Here is a 20,644-nt window from a genome sequence, read left to right as displayed (position 1 = left end):
TCTCGGTAACACAGTGTGTGCCCGTATGCTCTTCACCATCTATCTTGAGTACTGTAATTTAATTTCTTTGTGGTCCTGGTTGGACTCCACCTTTTCCCAGAATCATTCCTCTCTGATAGTGTTATTTCCTATGAAATCCTGTCCTAACGTTCTGTATCTCGGGATCTAAAACCTAAAAAAACGTATTACATAGTTGTACTCCGAGCACTACCCCCAAATCAGTGTCACTCACAAACTCCACCAGCAGAGGGAGCTAAATAAAAGGAGTCCCTGAAATTAAGCCCTGAAGCCGAAAAAGTACTTAGGAACAATGATGTTTTCATATACTGCCCAGTAGTGAAAAAGTGCTTGAATATCAATGTTAGAAATCAGTGATTTGGGCCCAAACCCCAGCTTAAAACTTCTATGAGGGGATTTGAAAGATGTTTTTGAGTACCAACTTAAAAACCTTTTTAAGGGGGATGACCTGATAAACATATGCATATTAGAAGGAATTTAGGGGATTTTTAAAATCCAATTTATCCCCCCTCTCTGAAAGTTTTATTATTAAGGAAGGTGAAGTGGGGTCTCTATTTTGAGAAGTACTGAGTCCTAAAGTTGCTAAGAATTTTGGATAACCTATTCCAGGTTTTAAGGATGAAATTTTTAAAAGTAGATTTCTTATATTTTGTTCTGATTAAATGTATGTATCTTATTTCAGTTAGCAGACTTGAAGAAAGAGAAGCAGAATTGAAGAAGGAATATAACGCATTACATCAGAGACACACTGAGGTGGGTTTCTGGTTTGTTCTTACCATGTTAATATTGCACTAAAGGAATTAACCTGAGAAGTTATATTTATATCTTAATTTTTCTTTGAAAGTCAGCTAATATAATTCTTGGGGATTATTATGTCCAGAAAACATTAAATTTCATGTAGCATTTACCTTGTTACCAAATGTTGACTTCTGTTATTTTTTTATCTGGAATTAACTATTCATGGATGAGAATTAGTGTGCCACAGAATAATGTAATTACTAAGGCAGTTCCAATTGTTGTGTCTTTGGCCAGTTAAGTACAAACTAATGTGTATGTAATAAAAAGTATATATGATGCTAATATGACAGAATTTATTTAATTTATTTTGTTACCAGTTGGGAAATGATAGATTGGTAAATTGTTGGTAAAGAGTTTCTGTATTTGTAATCCACTATAAAGGGCTTATTTGCATTAAGCTCATAACAAGTAATAAAAACACAGATTGTGTCTTATGTCAGAATGACTCTAAAACAGGTTTTCTTCATGAAATTTCAGTATTTTTAAATTAATAACTCTAATACATAATCTCTTCAAAGCAAATTAGAAAATTTGAGCATGTTTTGAACCTTTTTATGATTGTCTGTGAGCCTTTCATATGCTGTCTTTGTTGCAGTCTTCTGAATGTGAAAATTGTTTTTGTGTTTCATGGTCAGTCTGGGGGTCACAAACCTCAATAAATAGAATTTTCATAGACTCAAGCACTGTTTGTTACATGAAAAAAATTTTTCTTTTTTTCCCCCTTTCTCACCCAAATCTCCCAGGTTACAGATGGTTCTCGTCTTCGGCTTCCATTTTTCTTTCATTAGTTTCTGATCTCTCATCCTGCCTGTGGTAGAAACCTATATTGTTGCTTTTAAGGATTTGCTTTGGAATAATATGATTAATACTTTCTTGAGGAGGGGTTGGAATTTCTGACATAGGAGGATTGATTATTACTATCTTAGCTTTCGTAGCCACCTGTGAAGAATTGATACTCAGTGCTGGAGGGAAAAGATTGGCTACAGAGGTTTGGAACCGTTTAGCCCTGGGAAGATGGGAGTAGCTTCAACAGCAGCCTTGTCAGTATGAGAAAAATACTGTCATTTTAATCAGATGGCAATTGGTAGATATAAAGACTGTTCAGAAATGATTGATGGGGCACCTGGGTGGCTCAGTCGGTTAAGCGACCAACTCTTGATATTAACTCAGGTCTTGATCTTAGGGTCGTTAAAAAAACAAACAATTGATTGTTAAAGGCCTGTTGTTGGTTCTTTTTACACCATATCCATGCCTGGACAACCGGTAGTGCTTAGCAATGCTATAAATATAAATCTGGTTGGAGGAATGTGTTTATGTGCTGTAAGTAATTGATAGTGATGAATAATGAATAATCATTTTGTTTTTTCATTGATCTTAACCTTCATAAAAATTGAGGATTGTTAAATTGAAGTATGTATAAAATGACAATAAATTGCATTTTAAAAAAACTGTAAAGTGAAATTTCATATTTTTTCATATTTATTTAATAAAAGTGAAGATATGTTCCTACAGAAAAAACAGCCTGACATCTTAATTTCAAATGAAAAGGTATAATAATATTTCTATATCTATTCCTTTAGAGAATGACACTAGGAAGAAAAAGAGATCTTGGGAAAATCTTAAATACCAAATCAGAGCTGGGCTTGTCCAGTAACTAAGGCAGATTTCACTTGTAGCACGACAGCTTTTTCTGTAGGATTTCCCCTCAGTCACAAGGAGCTTCTTTCCTCTGCCCTGATAGGTTCCTTCTATTTTGCTCTGCCTCAAGGAAGGTTTATGTAACACACATATAGCTGCTTTGAAATATAGGTCTGTATGCTCTAGACCACATTTTCATGAGCTTCTACATCTGTTCTAGAAATGCCATTCAATTAGCAATTATAAATAGCTATCCATGGCTAAAGAGCTAGATGTCCTAAAGGTAAATTCTGGAAACCTTCAGGGAAAGGAAGTTTGAAGGATTTAACCTTATCTTTTCACCATTACTTGCGACAGAGATAACCTTTTTTACATGCACACAAAAAAGTTGTTTAAATGGCACTTTTATCGAACACATTGATGCTTAAGAGACATCTGCTATGGCTCTTTTTGTAATGTGAATAACTGTTCTCTCTAATCAAATCCAAAATTTTGTACCAATACTGAATTTGCTTAAAAGAAGATAGGCCTTAAATAAGGCAGTAGAGGAAATACAAACATTAAGCAGTTGTGAGGCACTTGGGCCACATCTGTACATACTCTTAATCACCAAAACCTTGAACCTTCGTCTTACATCAGGGAGTGTTTAAATGCATTCTTATTTCACCCTCTGACCAAACTCCATCATCCATCCGCATTTTAGAGATTGAAGTTTAGAAAGGGAATATGAAGTGATTTGTTCCAAATTCCAAGCTAGTATGTGACTGGATTTGAACCTAGGTCTGTCATATTCTGTTGCCTGAATTTTCAATAACACTTTTAGGTTATGGAACATAATGAGTTAAAAGCACTCGAGATTTTTCTGTGCCTCTTTGCTTTCTGGCATTGCAACAGGCTTAAGAATAGCGGCCTTGCAGGTTTAGATACATGATTCTTGGGCTGTGCATGGAGAGATTCATGGCCAACATGATTAAAGGAGCACTTTTCTCCAAAACCTCACTTATTGCCTTATTTCCCAGCTTTAACCAAGCTGACAGTTAACCTCTGCTGTGATTTCTCTATGCGGAGGGGAGTAGGGATTTTCCAGACAGTGTGCTTGGGATCCTTCTGGATCTGCCAACTGTTTGTTGCTGAATCAACTCCTGAATATGTGTGAATTAGTGTTCATACCTGAGAAAATGGAGAGTTGTAGTGATGAGATCAGGAGGGATGGGGCTGGTGGACCCAACAGTAGATTATCTAAAGCATGCCCTCTTTTACTGTCTCACCTTTCTTTCTTTCGTCTGGCACCAATGATCCTGCCCTCCCATTCACTTTTTTTTTTCTTTTTAAAGCAGTGCTATATTGTGAAGCCCCGTAATTAAAATTGATATTTTTTAAATTAAAAATTTTATGTACAATTTATTTTTTCTACCTTTTTTATGCATTACAGAATATAGTGCATGTTTTATTTCAGATGTCAGGAAATGCTTTAGGGTGTGGGGTTTTCTTGTGGGTGTGAGGAAGAAAGAACAATGAGCTTGTTGCCTGCCTAGAGAATTGACTAAAAGGGCAAATACAACACTGGTCCTAGAATGCTTAACTATTTGATGATTGAGTCAGAGGGACTAGAGTTCTGGCCCTAAAGCCAACTAGCTAATGGCAGTTAGAACACAGTTGATCATTAACTGGTCAAATTGGGCAAGTTATTTTAATCTTAAGGTAGAGGTTATAAAATTCTAATATTGTGAGGATTAAATGAAACTGGCTATAAATGCACTGGCTGACTTATGCTCAATAAATGGTAGCTGTCAGGTTTTTTTTATTCTCTACTATAAAGTGCTAGTATAATTGGGTTGGAACCAATTTCCTTATATAGACCATTTTGGAATTTATATCTGGGATATATCATTTGAAGAAGGAATCAGTCTTTTGAAGGTTTAGAATTCAACATTTTATAAATTTAAAAAGATATTTTAAAAAACTAATCACTGAAGGGGGCGCCTGGGTGGCGCAGTCGTTAAGCGTCTGCCTTCGGCTCAGGGCGTGATTCCGGAGTTATGGGATCGAGCCCCACATCAGGCTTCTCCGCTATGAGCCTGCTTCTTCCTCTCCACTCCCCCTGCTTGTGTTCCCTCTCTCTCTGGCTGTCTCAATCTCTGTCAAATAAATAAATAAAATCTTTAAAAAAAAAAAAAAAAAACTAATCACTGAAGACAATCAATCCATAGAATGGACTGCTTAGGGGGATAGAACTAATTCTATCTTTGCATTTATAACTTTTATTTTTCTATATTAAATAAATAAAATATTATAAAGGCAGTCTAGGGGAGGTTTCTATTTTCTTCATCTGATTGCTAAAGGAAACTTAGATTCTTTCATCTGAGCTAATCAGTTGCATATGATTACAATCCAGTATATAAGAATTCAACTTAAGTTTTCTAAAATCTGGGGCGCCTGGGTAGCTCAGTTGTTAAGCACCTGCCTTCAGCTCAGAGCATGATCCCAGCGTTCTGGGATCGAGCCCCACATCAGGCTCCTCTGCTGGGAGCCTGTTTCCTCCTCTCCCACTCCCCCTGCTTGTGTTCCCTCTTTCGCTGGCTGTCTCTCTCTGTCAAATAAATAAATAAAACAACAACAACAAAAAAAAAGTTTTCTAAAATCTTTTGAAAATTTAAGTTGATACCTATTTGGCCCAACCATCACTTTCTTATTTTAGTTTCTTTTTTTTTTTTTCTTCTTGAAGTTCTTCTTGACTCAAGAAGAAAACAGTTCATTATTTCTGACTTGCTGACACAAAGACAAAAACTTTATTTCTGCAAATATGTTCTTTAAATGGGGGTAAAGAGAAAATCTGTAAATTTAAAACAGAGGATATGTAAATTTAAAACTTTAAAAAATGCCTTCACGTACCATATCCTTGTAATTCTACATTAATTTTTCTTAGCCTAATGTAATTCTTATTTAGACAGTCCTAATTGGGAAACAGCCTGATTAATTCTCTTACAATGATTGATTTGATGGAATTACTTGTCTTTTTTTTTTTTAAGATTTTATTTATTTATTTGACAGAGAGAGAGCACAAGCAGGGGAAGAGGCAGGCAGAGGCAGAGGGAGAGGGAGAAGCAATCCCCCCCCTGAGCCAGGAGCCGGACACAGGGCCGATCCCAGGACCCTGGGATCATGACCTGAGCCTGAAGGCAGATGCTTAACCGACTGAGCCACCCAGGCGCCCCTAGAATTACTTGTCTTAATTCATGCATCCATTCAGCTTGTTGTTTACTTGAAGTAAAGAACACTTTCAAACAGATTTATGTATTTAATTTTTCTGCATACATGCCAAGTAAAATTTTCCTAACAAAAGTGTGCTTTTTTGAAAATTTCAGAAATTTGTTCAAAATCTTATTTCTTTCAATAGAAAGAATAATATGCTACAGTGCATATTTCAAGGTATATTGAGATTGAAATCCATGTTCATACAGCTAAAGGTTAGAAACTTCCATAGCTGTTCCATGCCTTTTTAAGCATTCAAGGAACATTCAAATTTTAAGAATTCAAAGGGTAGTCCCAAGAAAGTCATCAGCCTTTTCTTGTCTACTTTTCAAATTTACATTCTTTTAGATTGCTAACATACCTTTTCTTATTCTTTAATATTTATTTTTTCTTATGTTAGTATCTAGCAAAGGGCTTTTGAATTTATGATTGAAATTTGTTGGATTTTACATGTTGTAATGCCAGATTTAGGTTCCTTAAAAGTGGAACTGTAAATTACCAAAAACTAAGTAGGATTATAGAATTTCTTGGCAGTTTTATACTTGATATTCTTGAAGTTTTTACTTCCATATTCATCTTGTCTATCTTATGACTCCTTATATCCAAGATTTAAAATTAGAGCTCTGATGGGGCACTTGGCTGGCTTAGTCAGTAGAGCATGGGACTCTTGATCTCGGGTTGTGAGTTTGAGCTCCACATACTTAAAATCTTTAAAAAGTAAATAAATAAAAATAAATAAAATCAAAGTGCTCTGATGTTTCATTTTATTTGCTATTAGATGATTACACTAAGTAATGATACCAATAAATTAACAATCAAATGAAAGAACATATTTTAGCATTCTTTTTTTTTTTTAAAGATTTTACTTATTTGTGAGAGAGAGAAGTGCACGTGTGTGTGGTGGGGGGCGAGGAGGGGACAGAGGGAGAAGCAGATTTCCTGCTGAGCTGGGAGCCTGACATGGGGCTCAATTCCAAGACTCTGAGATCATGACCCAGATCACGACCTTAGCCGAAGGCAGACGCTAACCGACTGAGCCACCCAGGCGCCCCAGCTTTTAGCGTTCTTTTAACGAAATCTTTGGGCACAAGAAATAAACATCTCAGTATTTAATTAAATTAAATTACTTAATTAAATTGAAGGTGATGTTCACTGAATCCTTTGTCAAATGGAAAAGATGACCACATCAGGGTATGGTTTCTTCTGAAGTTTCATGTCATTTTCTTTTTTGTTTCCCATTTTAGTGAACGGATTTCTCAAATGCCCTTTATTATTTTTATCAGTGGTCTTTTATCACCTCCTCCCCAATGCCTAGATCCTAACTTGTATTATTTATGTCAAGATTATCTTTTAATAGCGTCACATGTTGTTAAAAAAAAGTTTTTGCTATGCTAAGCAACATGTTGGCTACTTCTTTGGACACCAGCATCCTTAAATGTAAGCATTTGCATATATTCCTTTGCCATTTAAAATTTTTTTCATCCTTAATATTCTTTTCCTTGGAACTGTGGGTAGTCTGATAAATATGAGATTTCTACAAAAATGTTTCCCTTGTTAAAACGCTATGTTTTTATTTCAGATATCAGCCTTACAAATTTGCATATTTTTTTCTTTCTTCCAAATAGATGATCCATAATTATATGGAACACTTAGAGAGAACAAAACTTCATCAGCTCTCAGGGAGTGATCAACCAGAGTCCACAGCTCATAGTAGAATTAGGTAAGCTTGGTTAAACATTTTGCCTTGAGAAAAATCGAAATAATCTGTTTGTTTCTGTTTCTCCCTGTTCTTTAATCCTGGAACAGTAGTTAGGCTGATTCACAAAGCTCTCTCTCAAAAAGCATGGTTGGAATGCTATAGGAGAGAATAGCATAGAAAAATAGAAACAGCCCTCACTATTGAAAAGGTAAATCGCGAGCCATGCCATCTAAGCTACGTATGGAGGTATTTTGATTGTTTTGTAATACTTAATGGAGATTATACTAGGTTTAAATTTTTCTGAATTGTGGGGGTGCTGAAAATTTTTTTCATTTCTCCTGTGTAATTGGTGTAAAGTCCTTTTTGTTACTGTGAGGCGTGTTTGAAAGGGTTAGACTTCTGTTTGATGTAGGAGTGTGAATAAATTATGTAGATCTCCCAAGCATTGTAGCCAATGAGCTAAGCCAGGACTCTTAGTGGAGAGAAAAATAGTTAATAGGCTGGCTGTCGCTCTGGATTGCTGCATAAATGCTAGGAGCAGCAGCTCTATGGTTATGAGGTGGGGAGAGCAGGATGACGTCATCGCTTCGGAGCTGCTGCAGGATGGAGTGGAAAGCTGCTGCTGATGGCATTGTTTTTGTGGCAGCAGCTGAATGACAGATCCTCACTACAAAGATACCCCTTTGGCCCCTGTGTAGGCCTCCTGGTTCGGGTGTTTCACCATGCCAGCACAGCGCCATGAGTCCTGGATGCATGCTGCTGTTTGTGTTTGGCTTTGTTGGCGGGGCGGTGGTCATTAATTCTGCTATCTTAGTATCTCTCTCTGTTTTGCTGCTTGTGCACTTTTCTATTTCTACCGGTGTGCCAGCTCTGACGCAGAACCTACCAAGGATACTCAGGTACTCTAGTCTCTCTTAGAAGCCCCTGTTTAGTTGGTTTTTCTCAGATTTTTAGCTTCACCGGTCTGCTTTGTAACCATTTCTGTTGCAGATTGAAACAATGGAAAATGGCCTGAAGCTAGGATTTTCTATTCTTATTTATAGTAATTTACAGGCCATCACCTAGGGATACGGCTTTGTCTTTGGAAACTACCACCTTAAAAAAAGGATTTTCATATTGTACTTATGCACAAGTACAAGGTCAGTGTGGTCTTGTTTTAGGCAGAGTGTTCAGAGAGTAAAGGGAGAGCAACAGTAAAACACTGGGTCCAAGTTTATACAACCTCTGTGTTTAGCATCTGAGCGTTTTGGGGCCGGTATCTTTTATGCTGAGACTTACAGCCGGGTAGACAAAGGCCGTAGGTGTTTATTTTGCTCAGTTATCCTTTCACTGATGGACATTTAGGCTCATTTTTTCAATTTTTAATAATAACTCCCGGGAAATGACAATTTAAATATTTTCTTTCTAAAAAAATATATTTTAAAGTGAAAGGATTTAAACCTTTTAGGGCAAGGAATGCATTTTTCCCCTCATTATTTACACATCAAAGTTGTGAAAGCTTTACAAAGCCTATTCACTATTGTTTTGTCAGATGTTGCCCTTTCTTTGTAGACTTGGGTGACGAATATCCGTGCCTGCTTGTGGGGGTAGTCATTAATCTCTGGAGCTTTGCTGCTGCTCACTCTACTCGCACCCTGTAAGAACCGGCTTCTACATCTTAGATATTTAAGGGTTGGGTGTCTTTTGTTTTCTAACTCCCCAAACTAAAGGCATCTGATTTGTTCAGATTTCTGCGTCGTGCGTGGTTTTAAAGGAAGGTTCACAGTATCGAGCTTTTATTATTTAAATGTTTACTTAAAATACTCAGCTTGTGGATTTAGATAAACTAAGATGAATTAAACTAGTAAATTCCCTCAAGGTGTTCTTTTTATTCATCCCTCGGTTCGTGTTTAACATTAGTTAAAGGCCCAGAAGTTAAATTTCATCTGCGATCTAAAATTAGGTACTCGGTCATTTATTTTCTTTCCTGATTTTATAAAAATTGGAAGAAATCTTACTACTTTTGTACATTTAGTACACAAAAGATTTGCTTATATGTATATTTAGGAAATTAGAAAGACCTTAACTCAAGAATATGTAAGCTTAAGATAAGACTAATTTTAAAGGGCTGTTTTAGGTTTCAGTTCTCTTGGAGACAGCGGTGCCGCGCAGTGCCGCGTGGTGGGTAAGAGTCTTGGAGCTGGGCCGCCTGGCTGTAAATGCTCTGCCACATGGGAGCTATAGGACCTCTGGCAAGTTGCTTAAAGTCTCTGTACCCGGGTTTCCTCCTCTGAGGTTCTTACCCTGTGAATAGTTTAAAAGTCAAGTGTGAGATTATTATTTTTTATTTCATCGGTTGCATGATATTTAGTAAACCAAAGAAGTAAATAATTTGCAGTCATTTATATGCACCCCATTTTAGCAGAACTATTTTCCAGAACTCTAGCTATTTTACTGATAAAATACCTTATGATTAAATTCGAAAAGTTCCTTGACACAAAAATTGCTAACGATCTAATGGAATAAAGATATCAAAGTCTTCAATATTAAGATTAAATTGTCAAGAAAAATCAGTAGGTTTCAAGGAAAGTACATGGGCCTTGGAGTGCAACAGGTCTGACTTTGAGCCCCATCTCTGTGGATTACTAGTGCTTAATGTCTCTGAGCATTACTTTTCCTGATCTGAAAATTGAGGAAATAATCCCCATTTCCATATGAGGATTAAATGAGATAATGTAACAAACCATCCTTTGTGCTTGCCACTTGGTGAATGTTGAACAATCTTTTTGAAATTTTATTAATGATTATTTGTTTTAAATGTCTATAGAGCCAAGAAGCTGTTTCAAAACATAATTGGGAATTTATTTATTCACAGGTTACATTTAAATAACCAACTAAAAAATGGATATATGGAACTAAGGCAGTTTTTAAAAGACTATAACAAGGATTCTGATCGTTAAAGATGGCTTCGTTTCTAAAACAGTGGCAGCATATTGGAACACAATGAAACCCCTGGGGTTTAAACCTGTTACTTGATGTTTTTCCAAATGTATCCCGTTCTTTGGTTTCTACTGTGACTTTCACTGAAGCACTTAATATGTAGAGTACTAAACATACATACCAACAGAGTTTAGGACTTAAACGTTCAACTTTCAGGGTTTCTTTTAAAAGTAGGATTCTAACCAACTTGCATAATTACACGTCCTCTCTCCCCTCGACTCTGATGAAACTTATCAGTAAATAAGGTGGACAGACATGTGTGTAGCAGTATTGTTTTCCAGAGTTGAAACAGTGTCACCCAGAGCATCAGGACCTTCTTGATAGTCTCTGAAGAAAAATGCCCCCCTACAGAGCAGATCCTAACTGATCAATAAAAGCAATGTAAAGAGGTGTTTCATACTGGTATTTTGGGTTGCAGGCTTAGTTAACAGGAGTGGAAAAGCAAAACCTGTCTTGATAGCGGACTCTTTCCTCCAGTAGTTTTATACTTTTTCTGTATTTGATATGTGTGAAAATGAATGCATTGTCTGTCATTCATATAGAAAGATAATTCTAATGACTGGCCTGTGTTTCGATTTCTGTTAGCAGTGTGATGGATTTGCATGAAATCTGTATTATCTTCCTGCTTGTCTTTGCTTTTTGGGTTAGAGAGCTTTCCATTAAACTATCCCATTAAATTCACACCTTTTTGCTGAAGTTATTAAGATATATTAAAAAATAAGTAAGCCATTTAGTAGCTCTTAGACCCTTAGATTTTCGATTCCCAAAATGCGTTCCCCCCTAAATTGAGGGATAAACATCAGGCAAGAACTTTTTATTTTGTCAGGTATGGACATTAAAACAAAATTTGCTTTCTAACCATTGTCACCATCATTTGACGAAAGAAAGGGATTTAAAATCAAAGAAGCCGAAAAGATGTAGAAAAAGGTCCACCATTCTCAGGAAAGAACAGGTTCTGTGATATATGGAAATGTGGGTGTGTATAATATGGCCTATATTACCCAATAAAGTATAATAAATAATGTCTCTTTTCACGATGGACTTAGGAAAACTTTATTGCTGAGCCAGCATTAGGGAATAATTGGTCTAAACAGAATAGCTGAGTAGTTACTTTAGTTTTTGTCATTTGGTTGTTCTGGAAGCTCATAGACACAAACTTAAATTAGTTATTAAAATCTAGCTTTTTATAGTGCTGCCTACCTGCATTTGAATTTTCCCAAATCAAGTAGGTAAAGTACCCAAGTGTAAAGAAATGATGAATAATTAACTAATAGAGGAAAGTCCTGTTTTACTTCCTTGTACATACACACCTTTAATCAAATGCAATCGCTCAATCCTTTTCCTTCACCCAGTCTTTAAGAAGGAGTTCTGACAGTTTTACTTAATCCTTTCTGATTGTAGTTAGGAATAGAAGAGCATATCCTTTGTGTTAAGTGAGGGCCCATTTCAAGCGGCTTAAGTTTCTTGTTGCAAAAATGAGCTTACAGAATAAAGGACTTATTTAGCAAAACTGAATATTTCTCCACTTTTATTTATAACCTCAGTATTTCTATTCTAATTTGCATTCTTACCAGTACAGGTATGAGTTCCAGGAGGTTCCAAACCTATAGTGTCTCTTTTCTTGCCAGTTTCTACTTTTTGGGGTTAATGACCCAGGACAACCTCTTCCTAGGCTAGTTTCCACCCTGTAAAAAGCCCTTTTTTATTTGTAATCTACTCTGCATCACCAACGGATATGTTTCTTATTGAAATTCTATTATTATTAAAATTGTAACTCTTGTTCATTGAAATTTCCCACAAAGCATTGGAAACTCAACAGTCTTTTATAGAATTTTTTGGCCTCCTTGTGTGGGAAAACTGACAATGGTTTTCTCGCATGTACTGTGATAGAAAGGAACACATATATTGGTTCTGTAGAAAAAGACAGTTTTCTGCTGTTAAGGATTAAAACTCTTGGAGTTTTTTTAACCACTTAATCGGTAGTCCTGATTTAGATTTTACTTCAGGCAGAAAAGACGTACCCTGAAGAGGCTTGGACAAATATCTAGGTATTGGTTTGAGGATTTGGGAAGTGTAGAAGCAAGGGTGGGATTCACTTCCAGAGGAGGAGGAGGTTGCCAGTTTCCCTGGGACTAATGTAAGCATGAGTGAAAATTTAGTAACTTTTGTTGTTGTGAAACCAGACCAGAAACTGCTCCCCAGGGGAGGAACTCATCAGTAACTTATAACATTTCCTAAACTATTAGTTTACTACTTTTCTTAGTTAATTTCTTAGGGCTAATTTTAAACTTCTGAGACTGTACTTTTTCTTTGGTAAGTCTACTTGTTTAGATAGGCAGATGGTATTTTGTAAGAGTTGATTATTCTAAAACAGTGACAGCCCAGGCTTATTATTTACAGTCATGATGAATAGAAGTTAAAAAGGAATGAATGAATGCTTAATTTTTTCTCCCCTCTTCAATAGAAAAGAACGTCCTATATCATTAGGGATTTTCCCATTACCTGCTGGAGACGGATTGCTTACACCTGACACTCAGAAAGGCGGAGAGACCCCTGGATCAGACCAATGGAAATTTCAGGAATTAAGTCAACCACGTTCTCATACCAGCCTAAAGGTAAGCTTTATTCTGCTGAAATCTTCAGTTTACATTGTATAAGCTTTCATATCCAAATTGAAGTACTAGATAGCTAAAACATAATAAAATGAAATTTTGTATATGTTTTATCTTGTAAAACTAATCCGTTTTATTTCTTTTTTCTTCCGAAAGAGTTAATTTTTACTATTCTTTTTCAAGTTATATAGGAAAACAAAGTCAAGCATTGTTGTCTCTTGATTAGTATACTAGTGATACTAATTACCAAAAGTTCTAATTGATTTAGGCTATTTTGATATTTATTTGATCATATAAATTTTAGGTGGGATGACTAGTGAACGTAATAATGTTTTTTAGAATTGAAAATCATTGGTACCAGAAATCCTCGGTTCACTGTTGGAAGCTTTACAATTTAGTAGGGCTTTGCTTTTTTTAAAAAACATGATTTTTTTTCCTCAAATCTCTTGATAAAGCAGTATCCAAAAGTGCATTGTGTTTAGCTAAAAAGGCCTGGTGTTAGTTCATTATAGATTATGTTTTTGACCAAGAACATACTATCAAATCTAAGTATAATTAATAATATATTCTAAGGGGGAAGATACACTAATAGTTAAAAAAATATTTAAAGTTAGGGCACCTGGCTGGCTCAGTCAGAATTGCATGCAACTCTTGATCTTGGGGTCGTAAATTTGAGCCCCATGATGGGTATAGAGATTATATACATACACACATAAACAAACTTAAAAAGAAACTAAAATTATATTCTGTATCTTATAAAGTTGTTATTTGTAAAGAGAATATTGATTATAAAAGAATCTTGTTACATTATAACATCTATCCTATCATAAAACAAATAGGGCACCTATGATGAATACAAATAAATTACGTCTTATCTCCTTTTCTTGCTTTCTTTTTTTCCAAAGTACTTATTATGGTCTAAGTGCTTAAAGATAGCTCTTACACTTTTAAAATACTAAGTCATTTACTTAATTACTTTGTCTCTTTCTCTCCATTCAGAACATAAAGTCTATGTGGTTGATTTACTGTTGTATCCCTACCACTTAAAAAAGTGGCTAGCATGTAGTGGCCCCTCAGAACACGCTTGTTGAATGAATTATTTGTTTTAGATGTTAGGAAGACTTTTTTGGGATACTATAAATGGTCTGTCATTCCTGGTCGGCAGAGGCATTTAGAATCATTTCATTGACCTTTGAAATGTGCTCAAAACAGTAAGCAATCAATACATATTTGATAGCTTTTCTNTGAAAAGTTGTTTGGTTTTTTTTAAGATTTTATTTATTTGTTTGACAGAGAGAGACAGGGAGGGAACACAAGCAGGGAGAATGAGAGAGGGAGAAGCAGGCTGAGCAGGGAGCCTGCTGTAGGGCTGGAGCCCAGGACCCTGGGATCATGAACTGAGCCAAGGCAGACACTTAACTGACTGAGCCACCGAGGCGCCCCTCGCTGAAAAGTATTTTTAAGAGTAAGGCTGACCTCACCTTTTCCCCTTCTCTTTTCCTTGTTGCTCAGTTTATTAGAAGCTAATCATGCAGCTGGTCAATATCAGTCCACAGTGATGCCACTAGGAAGCTCTCTCATTCTTTGCTCCTCCTGCCACACTGGCTTTTTTTTTAAACCTGCCTGTAGGTTTACTAGGTCTTCCAAAACACCCATCCCTTAATTCGCCTACTTACCGTGTCTCTTTCCCAAAACGAAATTAAGTAGGAGGGATACTTTTAGTACGTCAAAAATGTATACCATATGGTAACTATATTTTAATTATATTCCAGAAAGGAACCTTAAAGAGAAGGTTATTATAATTCTCTCTCTCTCTTTTTTTTTTTTTAAGATTTTATTTATTCATTTGACAGAGAGAGAGACAGCCAGCGAGAGAGGGAACACAAGCAGGGGGAGTGGGAGAGGAAGAAGCAGGCTCCCAGCAGAGGAGCCTGATGTGGGGCTCGATCCCAGAACGCTGGGATCACGCCCTGAGCCGAAGGCAGACGCTTAACGACTGTGCCACCCAAGCGCCCCTGTTATAATTCTCTTATTGTTTAATCCAGCAACATGCTGTGACAGAACTTTAATGAAAGTTATAAACTGATTAACAGATTATTAATATGGACTTAAGCCTGAGAGGTTTTTTTGGTATCCTCCTCAGAGATACTAAGGCAAGTATTTCCCAGAGAGTTTCTAGAATAAAATTCTGTCTGTCTCTCTGTACTCTGGACATGGAGCCACTACATGAGATAAAGGCTTAACAACTACAAATTTCTAGGAGCAGAGTGGTATATTATAAAATGGCAGAAGTCGGATTTGTAAAGTATGTCTAATAATTAGGACATACTTTATTATTTACCGAGGTCCTTGTCCATAAACCAGATGTCTTTCTCTAACTTTATGAAAGGCTAGAAGTTGGGTTTAAGAGTTCACGTATGGACAGTGTCTCTTGTACCCACTAGTCTTGGTGTCCTTTTGTGACAGGAAGTGGGCTAGGCTACCTCTGATTTAAAGTTTTCTACAACTTCATTTCTCTGAGAACTTTGGGGTTGACCTAGCTGTATTTAGGGCACGTTTTGCCTTTGTTACGAAAAAAATTGAAGGTGAGAATTATAATTGATATTAATTTTACTAGCACAGTTTTCTGTGATGTAAGGTTAAGGTGAAAATGTTCTGTGAGAAAACCATGTGATGGGTTATAACCAAGGAAACAGAACTACAGGGAGCTTTATGGCAGAAGAGTGGCAGTGAAGGGGATTTGCCAATGATTGTAATGTTACGGACCTTCTTTTTACTGTATTGCAAATTTCTCACTGTGAGAAGAGTTGTGGCTAATAAGGTATCCTATCTTCAGGTACTGGAAAATCTTCCAGGAAACATGCATCTAGAAAAAATGTACAAGTTGTCTTTAAAAAGAAGTGTTTATACATATTATTCCTCCCTGTATCATATTCTTGTGGGGGAGATCAACAAACAAACAAATGAAGTAATAGATTTCAAGTATATATATACTTGATATACTGCTGTGTGTGTGTGATGTACTGTTTCAAAAAAGCAATATAAGGGGCTAAGTAGGGTGGAATGCTTACTTTAGGGTGGCAAAGGAAGGCCTCTTGAAGGAGGTGATTTGCACCCTGAAATGAGGGATGTATAGGTGCACGGAAAGGTCTAGAATGATCAGATAGCATCTGTAAAGGCCCTGTGGCGGGGACAAACCGGACTGTTTGAGGCATGGTTGTTTTCACCCCTCTCCTTTGAGACTTTTAGTCTTAACTACTGTGCTGACATGCCTTTTGTCAGGGTTACCCTCTAAATGTAATGGGAAATTCTCATTCCCATCCTGCCTTGTAGCAGCATTTGACACATTTGAATATTTTCTGCTTCTTGAAATGCTTTCTTCATTTTGTTCCCAGGACACTCCATCCCCTTGTGGCTCCTGGACCTCTTAAGTTGCAGTTCCCCAGAGCTTAAAGCTCAGCCCTCCTGTCTTTATAATCCAGGTAGCTCAGGTTCCATGTCTGTAAATGCCCTCCATATATCGATGTTTGCCATTTTGAATCTCCAACCCTGATGCCTTTCCAGAACTCTACCCTGCTGAATCCAGTTGCTTTCTTTTATAGTTTTCCCACATATATATTTATGTCCTGCTTAGGTTACCCCTAGTAGAAAGAACCTTCTTTGATGGCCAATCAGAATGCCACAGCTTACACGAAGCCGCCTCTCACATCCCACTAATGGCCCTCAGATCGAGTTTAGCAGTCAGTAGAAAGCAGAGGAGTTTATAGTGCACCATTAACAGAGATTTCTTACTGGGAGTGCTTCTAGTGAAATAGGTAAAAAGCAACTTGTGTTGAATCACCATGCTGTTCTGTCAAAAATGTATTATAAAAGTGCTAAAGCTGGGAATAAGCAAAAAATGTTAAGGTAGGATTGTTCATCCAACTGAATTATATTCACAAATAAGCTGCAAAGAAAGAAGGAATTGGAGAAGAAAAAGCCAAGAATAACCCGAGACAGTCCTGAAGAAGAACAGTAAGAGCAAGAACTTGCCCTAGTAGATATCAAGACTTACTATAAAGCTGTAATTATTTACATGTTGTAGTATTGCATTATCTGCCCTTCCTCTTTGCTTTATGCACAGTTCAGTCCTAAAGCTGGTCGGTAGGGCAAAGCAAGGTTAAGCATCCGTTGGGTGGGGTGGGGTGGGGTGGGGATGGGGCAGGTATATAACCGGAGCAGGGTTAGGAGTATCACACCTAGGGATAGCCTGGTGTAGAGAGTCGGGGCCCCAGCAGTGTAAAGGACATCCATGCAAAGGGGCAGCCTGGCTTTGGGGTGTAAGATATTAATCAGGGTGATGAGGACTTCCCCAAGGAAGGGCACTCCAGGCATAAGGTGTGAGGAGGGCAGCATCCACATAGAGTAGGAACGGGGGCAAGCGGGTTGGAGAAGCAGAAGATGTACAGGGAAAGAAGAGCATTGGCTGAAAGTGGCAGAGAAGAGAGACCATAAAAGATGGTGGCCCTGGATGTTCAAAGGACAAAAGAACTTGAGAATGGAAGCAGTTGTTAGCAGGATCAGCTGGTATGGATAAGTCAGGTAGGATGAGGATTGAAATTGTCAATTTGTAGGAATAGGTATGCACAGTTTGAGTTGCAGGACCTGTAACAGGAATGAACGTGAGTCATGAAAGGAGGAATGAGAAAGTGTCAAGACTCAAGACAGGTGGTTGTAATGGGAGAAAGGAAAAGGGTAACTTGAGTCAGCAGAGTGGTGGGAAAGGTACTCTTAGAATGGGAGACACTGGGTTGTTTGTGTGCTTGGAAGAGTCCAGTAGAAAGAGAAATTGAAAACAAGGGAGTGAAGGAAAACATTGATCAGAATCGTAGAGAAAGGGGAGGGATGGAGGGATCACATATCCCAGCTATGATTAAAATCTACTTTGTTGATGAGACACCTCAGTTTTTCCTCCTCCTTTGCTATTTTGAACAATGCCGTAGTGAATTATACATAATTTTATACTTATATTTATGATTTCCATAAGTGGGATTGCTGGATCACAGCGTGTATTTAAGATTTTGATAGATACTGCCAAATTGCCTGCCAAAAGCCATTTGCCCTCTCACCTAGCGATGTTGTTCAAGTTCTTTATTGCTTTACACGTTTAGAGTTCAGATGTTCCTTCCTCATGCCCAAAAATGGAAAGAGACTGAATGAAGTGTTTTAGGTATCATTTAAAGAATCCTATACATAGAATTTTCATGGTGTTTTCTAGACCTTGGTTGGTATCAATTTGCCAGTGATTTCACAGGTTCCATCCAGGTTCACGTATGCACGTATGTGTGTATATACAACAGTGTGTGTTTATGCACCAGCACGTGCCTAAAGATGGTTGTGTGAGTGGCTGCACATTGAGTATATACTCCCTCAAAATATTTATTTCTTTGAAGCGTCTCCTGGGTTGGTGATTGTTAGTAGAATATGACTTTTAGAACTGAGAAAAATTTCAAATAAAAAGCAATTGGATGGGTACCTACTTGTCAAAATTTTAAGAGTTCTTTTAAAACCATATGATTTGAAATACTTGAGTAAAACTGCTGTGAGAAGCTCTTGTTAGCGGGGTTTGGTATGTAAAGCCAGTGGTCAATGTGTCCTGCATTTTTCAGGGGATGTGCTTAGCATACAGAACAGGAAATGGCTAAACAGAGCCAGCATTCTTGTTTAGAAGAATTTTCCATCCTCCTCCATTTGTGGTTAACAATTTAGTTCCTATTTCTTTATAGTTTTTCCAAACTTGGATTTCTGTAGTTGTTGAATCTTATTCCTGTATCTTTTGTGATTAAAGATTCCTATTTTAAAATCTGTGTGTAATCAAACATTTCTAAACAGTTAAAGCTCTCAATTTTTTTAACTTTTCATTTTGAAATATTTTAGACTTGAAGAAAAATTGCAAAAGCAATACAGAGTTCCTGTATACCCATCACCCATCATCAACAAGTGTTAATGAACCATAGTAAATACAGTTATTAAAACTAAGACAGTTGACATTGGTACAATATTATTAGCTAAACTATAGACTTATATTTGGATTTTGCCAGTTTTTCTGTACTGTCTTCTGTTCCAGGATCCAGTCCAGAATCCTACATTGCACTGAGTTATGTCTTCTTGGTCTCTTCCAGCGTGACAGTTCCTCAGTCTTGACGTTGGGGCACGAAGAGCATTGGTTAATTATATTGTAAAATGTCCCACAGATTGAATTTTTCTAATGATTTCTCATGATTAGACTGACATTTGGCAATACTGCCGAAGCAAGGTGCCTTAGTGGTGATTATTAACCTTGATTGCTTGGCTTAGCCTGGTGTGTGCAGGATTTCTCCACTGTAGTTACTGTTTTTCCGCTTATAATTGATAAGGATCTTCGGGGTGGGGCACCTAGGTGGCACAGTTGGTTAAGCTGCTGACTCTTGGTTTTGGCTCAGGTTGTGATCTCAGGGTCGTGAGTTTGAGCCCCATGGTGGGTTCTGTGCTCAGCAGAGCATCTGCTTGAGATTCTCTGATTCTCTTTCACCCTCTGCCCCTCCCCCTTGCTTTTGTGCATACAGGTGCGCGCGCGTGCGCTCTCTCTCGCTCTCTAATATAAATAAGTAAATCTTAAAAAAAATCTTGGTGGATATACTTTGAGATTGTGCAAATATCGTGTTTCTCTTCAAACTTTCATCCACTTATTTTAGTATCCATCACTGGATCTTACGGTTATTACTGTGGTGTTCCAATGGTTATTTTCTATTTTCTTCATCCATTCTACGTTAACTGGAATTCTTCTGCAAGAGTGAGCCCTTCCTGCCTGCCTGCCTGCCTGCCTTCCTGCCTTCCTGCCATCCTGCTCGCCTTCCTTGCTTGAACTCATGGACATTTATTTTATTCTGTAGGTTATCCAGTGCTGTCATTTATTTTATTGCTCCCATTGTTCCAGCTATGGAATCAGGAGCTTTTTCAGATAGACTTTTGTATCTTTTTAACATGCCCCATACTTTTTTGAGTGCTTCCTTCCTGGTACCGTAAGATGCTCCAGGCTCTTAATATTTTCCATGTCCCAGCCCTGCAGTCTGCCGCTGCTCCGGGAAGCCCAGGGTCTTGTATTAAGAACCAAGATCTAGACACTAAATGTGCTTGTTGCTTGAAATGTAATTGCTTCTAGGCTTTTTTTGATGCTTCTGTTGTGTGTTTCCATTCATTTATATTATATATTACCTCCTTTTAGATTTTTGTATTAGTGTTTAGAATAGGATAAAATAAAAATAGAATTTTAAGAAAAATGGATTGTATGTTGTAGTATTTCATGATTTTGCTTGTGACAAAGGATAAGGATTTTCTTCTGTAACTTTTCCTCACATATATCCTCATTTGATAAGTTCAGGAACCATCCACAGGTGATTGGGGTTTGAAGAGAAAAACAGTTGAAAATGTACTCCTTTTAATCTTTAAGAACTTTCCCCTTATTTATTTATTCGTTTGTTCATTCATTCCTTCATCTTTGTTGAGGTATAACTGACAAAGCTGTAAGATATACTTTCTCCCCCTTTAAACTGTTCCTCAGAGAAGGGGGAATGGAATAGTTCTTTCTTAGTGGGTGTTTAAAGTGAGATTTTTTTTTTCTTTTTGACAT

General features: G+C 37.2%; 1 protein-coding gene across 4 annotated transcripts in view; it reads left to right on the top strand.

Annotated features, from left to right (window-relative positions):
* The window catches only part of SPAG9 (sperm associated antigen 9), a 135,411-nt gene that overhangs the window by 51,083 nt on the left and 63,684 nt on the right, over positions 1-20,644 (top strand). For all 4 annotated transcript variants that reach the window (XM_040640845.1, XM_040640843.1, XM_040640844.1 and 1 more), the window contains exons 3-5: positions 701-771; positions 7,332-7,426; positions 12,849-12,999. In XM_040640845.1, coding sequence (XP_040496779.1) covers positions 701-771; positions 7,332-7,426; positions 12,849-12,999 — 317 coding nt within the window. The remainder of the gene's footprint in view (positions 1-700; positions 772-7,331; positions 7,427-12,848; positions 13,000-20,644) is intronic.

This window comes from Ursus maritimus, unplaced genomic scaffold (genome assembly GCF_017311325.1).
Source record: "Ursus maritimus isolate PB19 unplaced genomic scaffold, ASM1731132v1 scaffold_24, whole genome shotgun sequence".
In the NCBI taxonomy this organism is placed as follows: domain Eukaryota; kingdom Metazoa; phylum Chordata; class Mammalia; order Carnivora; family Ursidae; genus Ursus; species Ursus maritimus.
Note: the sequence above shows the minus strand (reverse complement) of the source record. Positions and strands in the feature narration are given on the sequence as shown.